Raw genomic sequence first — 6734 nt, forward strand, 5'->3', positions numbered from 1 at the left:
TTTGATATTTTCATTAACCTTAAGAGAGTATGAAAGGTTTGTCACCAAACCCCCAAATTGTAATTACCTTATAACTGTTGATGTTGGTTTTGTTTGTCTATCGCACTTCTCAGAAACATACAAATTAGAGAGCAGCTTTTGCTGTTCTTGAAAACAAAGCCTGAGATGGGGTAATTTATCAGAATATGGCAGCCATAACATACAGTTCTCTAATCCTCTGTCAATTTTGAGTATAGTATTATTCAGTTTGTTGTTGTAATTTAGCCAATCAGAATGTAACAAAGTCTATTTATTTTGCCAACTTTTAAAATGCCAGTTTATACAATTGGTACTACACTTGAACTCATTTAGATGAGTGATTTTCATTTAGTCCCTCACTTGTTCCCAATTGTTTCTGTCCTTTTGCCTCCTTAGAATTAATTACCGTATGTCTTCCCACCCAGTTAAGAGTTTTAGAATCAAGAGTTTTACTGGCAGTAGAGTTGCAATTTGGCCTTTGGACTATGTCCTCAATGGAAATAAAATGGTATCCTGCTTAAGTTTCTTCATAGCAATTGGCTTCATGTGATGACTCTCAAACATATTATTTGTTTTAGCTCCAGCAAATTATTATTATTATTTATTATTTGTATTACCGTAATGCCTAAGACCCCTTGTCATGGACCAGACCAGTGTGATGTAGTAGATTTTAATATTTAACTTTATTTTTTCCAGTTGCAGGTGAATTTACTATCAAAATTTCTCCTTATAGCAAAATCTTGCTATGAACAAAGAAATTTTGCTACCGCAATGCAAATATTAAGAGGGCTGGAAAATCTTATAGTACGACAGCTACCAGTAAGTGAGACTTTTGGACTTTTTTTCCCCCATGTAGCTATTTTGTTTTTAGCAAAAGTAAGTCTGTTCCATTACCAAGATTAATTTGAAAAGATATCAAAGTATTGTATTTCCTTTTTTAAGGCTTGGAAAATTTTACCATCAAAAGTGTCTGAAATAATGGAAGAACTTAAGGCTGTTGAGGTACAGTATGAGTCTCTCATGTGAAATACTTATGTGACACTTCAGTGGTTCTCTTTGCAGGACTGAAGCCAAAATACAGTTTATACTGTATAAAAAATTGTTTCTTGTTTAATGAAAGTTGCATTTTTTTTCTGGCTTGCATCTAATTGCCAGAAATTAATATTGTGCAACTAGCACTTAATTAACAATTCTTTTGATGATAGTCAGGGCAGAACAGTTCACTCTCCCATAGATGTATTGATGCTACAGAGGTAACAGACGTAAAAATTACTAACAATAAGATCTAGTTAGAATTTTATAATGAAATTTGTCTAAATTTGGCCTATTGGAAAACTGTTAGGTTTTTTTGTGTGAAAAGACTTCAGTTTTCTTCAATTTCCTTTTTTCAATAAAAAGGAAAATTAGACCATTACAAAACATAACAGGCAAATGCTTTTGAATTTGCCAAAAGTTTCTGCAGAATTCTTTCCTTTTTTCAAACAGATCCATTAACCATTTATTTTAGTTAATAAATCAGCAGGTGTGGCCAAGTGCACACAGGGAGCAAATATTTTGTGTGGGAACACTGCCGTTTTAACAATGACTTTTCTGACCATAAATCTTTAAAAATACGAAGAGCCCAAATTATCAGACAAACCCAAAAGAAAACTAAATAAATTTAGCCTTGCAGTATGCAAGATCTCCAAGCCCATGGTGAGCAAGCTGCAGCCCATCAGGGCAAGCCGCTGGCGGGCCGCCAGACCATTTGTTTACATTTGCGTGGCTGCCCGCAGCTCCCAGTGGATAACCCACCGCTGCTCTAAGCTCAAGCTCTAGCTGACTGCCAAGGGAGAAAAATGCGAAGGCAGGGATGCTCAATTCAGTCTTACCAAATAACACCTGGGACTATTTAGCCCAAAACAAAGGCCAGTCTACTTACCCACCAAGGGACTCAGGAATACCTCAGTTGTCAGCAGTACCCCAGACTGCTAGTAGTGCTAATAAAATCATCTTGGACATCTTATCTTGCTCCATTATTTAGGTTTTTGATGCAAGGCCTAACCTATTGCCACTTTTTAAAGATGCCACATACCAAGAGTTAAATGTTAACACTTTCACTCTAGTATTTTGTAAAACTCTATTTTGAATGACTGAAAACAAGGGCGGAGATTTTCAGAGCCAGCTAGGAGATTGGCACCCAGCTCCTATTAATTTCAAAGGGAATTACATAGCTGTGTCCCCTAGTGACCTTTGAAAATCTCAAACAACATCTCTCAGTAATTGTCATAACATTTCATCACTAACTTTATGTACTTGTGAAACTGAGTTTGCTTAGCCCTAAGGTGCATTCTGTGATTCCAGCTATAACATGTTGGTTGTAAATTAGAAATGTTTATTAAGAACTCCATATGGGCTATCTTCTAATTAAAGTAACTTTTGTTCCATAATCTACCTTAATTGAGCTGCCACCAGGTTGATAAAATGCATTATCTCCTTCATCTCTATTTTAACTTCTATAGTGTACATGAAAAAATTACTGTAAAACAAAAATGTTTGTTAAAGACATAAAACCGAGGTCTACTTTATGAAGCCTGCTCTGACATTTATCACGGGCTTTCCTTGTGTAAATTATACCAGGTGTTTTTAAAAAGTGACAGTTTGTGTTTGATGGAAGGAGAGAGATTCAAAACGCTCCCTACAATTCCATCAGCCCATGTTCTGGCCATGCACGTCCAGCAGCTTGAAACTGGAGGATTTACTATGACAAACGGAGCTCATAAGTGGACTAAACTTAGGTAATTATTTTAATTATACATATGTCACCTATATTGTCTAGTGAGTCATAAGAAGTAACACATCAGTACACTTTTGGCAGTTTAAAACACTTCAGTCGTTTTGGCAACTTATTAAAGAGACAAATACTGTACAAATGGATGCCATGTGCCTTTGAATTTCCTTTTAATGTTTTATTATCAGCACTAAAGCAGACTAATGTTTTTCTCTATTTTCTTTAAAGAAACATTGCAAAAGTTGTGAGCCAGGTTCATGCATTTCAAGAAAATCCCTATACCTTTACTACAGATTTCAAGCTCCAGTCTTACCTCAAACAAAGAATAGCTCATTTTAATGAGGCAGATATTTCTGCTTTAGCAGCTGACAACTGTGCCAACTTCCATCAGATACCAGCTGAAAAACATTCTCGAAAAATTCAGGACACATTGCGCAGAATGAAGGCAACATTTCAATAATTGTTTACATTTTACCTGGTTGTTTAATTCTAACTCCTGCGTATAAAACTGTGGATGAAAATGGCTTCGGCTCCTGTATCAGTTCCCAAGCAAACACTCGAGTGAAAGTAGTTTTAAAACTATCTAAAACAGTATCTATCTGAAATGGATATATTTCTTATCACAGAATCATAAAATGCTAGCTAATGAAAAATCTTAGACCTAAGAAATGGGAAAAAAGAATGACTAGTCTCTAGTATGAAAATAGTCCTTAGATGATGTCAGAAGAGAAGTAATGTGTAAAGAAGCTAATGTTTCAACTTTCAGTGCTGCTTTGGCCTAAGAGAAATCATATTATAATTGACAAAACATAGATTATATTTTTTAGGTAAGCACTGTACATTTGTAGCCTGTCACTATGTATTTGAATGTATGGATATAGATCCTCTGCTAGCCTTATATTTTGATGGGTTTTGCTTTTGTCTTAGTTTTAAATTATGAATGTCAAAACTACTCTCTTGATTTTGAGTGATGGAGAATCTTCCCATTGGACATCAAGACAGAATAAGTAAAAAGGGAAACATTGCACTGTGTATTTTTAATGCCCTTGAGCCAGCCTATCTCTATATAAAACTCAGATCTGAATCAACATTTTACCACTGTGTTGATCTGCTTCTGCCTTCATGGCCTAATGAAAAGAGTAATTTTTAAGGCTTGCTTACTTCATCTCCAGTTGTGATAAGTAATAGTTGTAAAATCTGTATGTGAGTTTACATGAACATGATTATGCCTTGTGTTACTTCCCTAGTATTGCAATGTTCAAAAGTATGATAACACAAAATAACTTTGCATCAAATTTGTAACTACATCATGCCAAAAGTTGGTATTTATAATATTTTTACAGTGAGCTGTGCTTATAAAACACTCTGACTGGCAATGAAATGTGGTGCTATAGCTAGAAAGTTCATTAAGGTACCCCAGGCTTATGCAAAATCTCTAAAACATTGTCTGTATCTTGTTGATAGAGCTAAGTATTTCTTTATTATTTCAGAGGGGTGGGGTCTTAATGTTACCAAAAAAACAGCTAAAATAAACAAGTAAAATGCATTCTCAGATCATAAAGTGGTGGTGTCAGAACTGTGTTTCAAAAAGGAGAAGCATCCTGTTGAAATCCCAGGTATGAATTGATTGCATGGAAATATTCTTGTAATTGGAGTGTTCTCCTGGTCATGTTGACTGTAACGACATTTACTCTGTATTGTTTAGAAAGACTTAAGATCTTTAGCTACAGAAGAAAATGGCTTACTAATAAGAAATTGGGAGATGCACACTTGTAGTATTTTGTAAATTATAACAAATTTCTAGTGTAACACCCTGCTGCTGCTGAATTTGTAAATATTCAATAGAAAATGCATGTGCATGTGTTTAAGTTGTGGTTTGTGTCCAATGTTTAAGAGAAAAAGATCCCAATCCGATGGCAATATATGATCACCAACTTCCTGCTCCCCTTTCCCCCAGGGTGTGCTAATTCTTTCCATTAACTACTACAATTATTTTTTCACATTGTGATGTATTTTCAACACAAGGCCAAATTTGTGCTCTGTTACTGGTGTAACTGAGAACAGATCTCTGTCTGTGATCAGGGAGTTTTTGCATAAATCTTTGTCATTAAGAAGCAATTCTGTGAATCCTGAATCACAACTAAAGAAGTAAAATTTGTTGCTATCTTTTGATTGTGTTCATAGAATATATTTGCAACATAAAAAGTACTGTAGTTTGAAGTATTCTTACATTACTACAGTATATGAAGAAAGATGGCAATGACAGATGTAGAACTGCCAGACAAATCTTTTTAAAATAGATTATCTATCTTATTTTAACCTGTTCTTAATTATCTTTAGTTGTTGGCTTTTTCTCAATCAAAAAGTTGCCATCCACTTAAAAGCTACATCTTGTCAGAGCAAAATAGCAGTGATTAAATCAATAAAGTGATTTAAGCTCCACCAGTGTGAAGGGCCAAACAGTTTAATTGATGCATTTTTGTACAACCAGCAGTTTGTTAGTGTCAGTCAGATTATTGTAAAATCTTTTGTGTTTATTTAGCATTTATATTTTAAAAGATGAAGTGTGCTGTGTGAGCAAGTTAATATTTCAGTTAAAACCTTTACCTGTACTTATATGACTACTATGCCAAGGAAATATTATGTTTGTTCCATGAAAATGACTGATACTATTCAAGCATCTAAAACTTATTTCATACCTTCTATATATTGCTTCAGTATATTACACTTAAATGTATAGAATTACTCTTGCACTACTTTTATATGGTGGAAAGTTATGTTCTTGCCAATCAGATATTAAACTTTTAGATTTTGTATTTAATAAAGATATCGTCATCCCAAAATCAGAAATAAAATATTTAATGTAAATAAAAATTGCTGAAAATAATTGTTTCACAGGGAAACCGCTCTTTGGGCATTACTATAAGCAAATTGCATATATGCTGCATGACAGTTTTTTAAATAAAATTGTTTCTAGACAGGTTTCATTTAGTTGTATGCTGCTTGTTGACACAAATACATGACTGATTTGTAGGCTGGAATGAGCCAAAGTTTTCTCTGTTAGTATACTTCCTACTGACATGTGAACTCTCTGACATCAATAGAAATTGCACCTGTGTAACTGAAGGCAGAATTTGAACATCCTGTCCAAGGAATAAGTTCTACACTCCTTACTCAGGCAAAACTCTCATTGAAATCAATGAGAAATTTGCCTAAGTACTATAGGATCTGGTCCTACATTCGCCTCCCAATCCTTGAGGAGTTATACATGTCCATCCCCACCAAGTGAGCTTAAATAAAGCCAAAGCCTTTAAAATTGCAGATTGTCAACTCATTAAAATTCTCTAGCATACTTTGCATGGTAAGAAAAAGCAATAAATATACTCCTAAAGTTTACAACATAAAACTAATTAATTAATGGCTCTATTACCAAAATATATAGAACCAAAACCTCCAGTGTTACACAGTCACTTTGTGCTGTGCTACTGGCAGAATCTGGCCCTAAAGCTAAGTTAACTGACGGGCTCCACATGCTGAAGGGTGATTGTTCCATGATGTAGATCCAGTGTAGAGGCTTTTACACCACTCCCCCAGCCCTGCTGGTCACATAAAGTGGACAAGAAGGTGTGGCCAGAGGAAAGTGAGAGAGGTCAGGACCTTCCTGCATCCCCAGTTGTGTTTTCAGCCCTTTGTGGCTGTTACATAGGGAATGTCTACATTGCAGAAACACCCATGGCTGGCCTGTGTCAGCTGATTCTAGCTTGTGGGGCTACAGAGCTGTTGAATTACAGTGTAGATGGTCCTGCTGGAGTCCAGGCTCTGGGACCCCATGAGTGGGGAGAGTCCCAGAGCCCAGGCTCCAGCCTGAGCCTGACCATCTACACCACAATTACACAGCCCCAGAGCCCAATCAGCCACAAGTGTTTAATTGCATTGTAGACTTATG

At 35.6% G+C, this 6734-nt stretch overlaps 1 protein-coding gene across 1 annotated transcript in view; it reads left to right on the top strand.

The window, feature by feature from the left end:
• KNDC1 (kinase non-catalytic C-lobe domain containing 1) overlaps nucleotides 1-5353 on the top strand; it is a 121793-nt gene extending 116440 nt beyond the window's left edge. The window contains exons 27-30 of the mRNA XM_024217239.2: nucleotides 715-837; nucleotides 961-1020; nucleotides 2638-2795; nucleotides 3017-5353. Coding sequence (XP_024073007.1) covers nucleotides 715-837; nucleotides 961-1020; nucleotides 2638-2795; nucleotides 3017-3248 — 573 coding nt within the window. The 3' untranslated portion in view covers nucleotides 3249-5353. The remainder of the gene's footprint in view (nucleotides 1-714; nucleotides 838-960; nucleotides 1021-2637; nucleotides 2796-3016) is intronic.
• Nucleotides 5354-6734: the final 1381 nt, after the last annotated feature.

The sequence above is a fragment of the Terrapene carolina genome, unplaced genomic scaffold (genome assembly GCF_002925995.2).
Source record: "Terrapene carolina triunguis isolate 2854851 unplaced genomic scaffold, T_m_triunguis-2.0 Scaffold95, whole genome shotgun sequence".
NCBI classification, from domain to species: domain Eukaryota; kingdom Metazoa; phylum Chordata; order Testudines; family Emydidae; genus Terrapene; species Terrapene triunguis.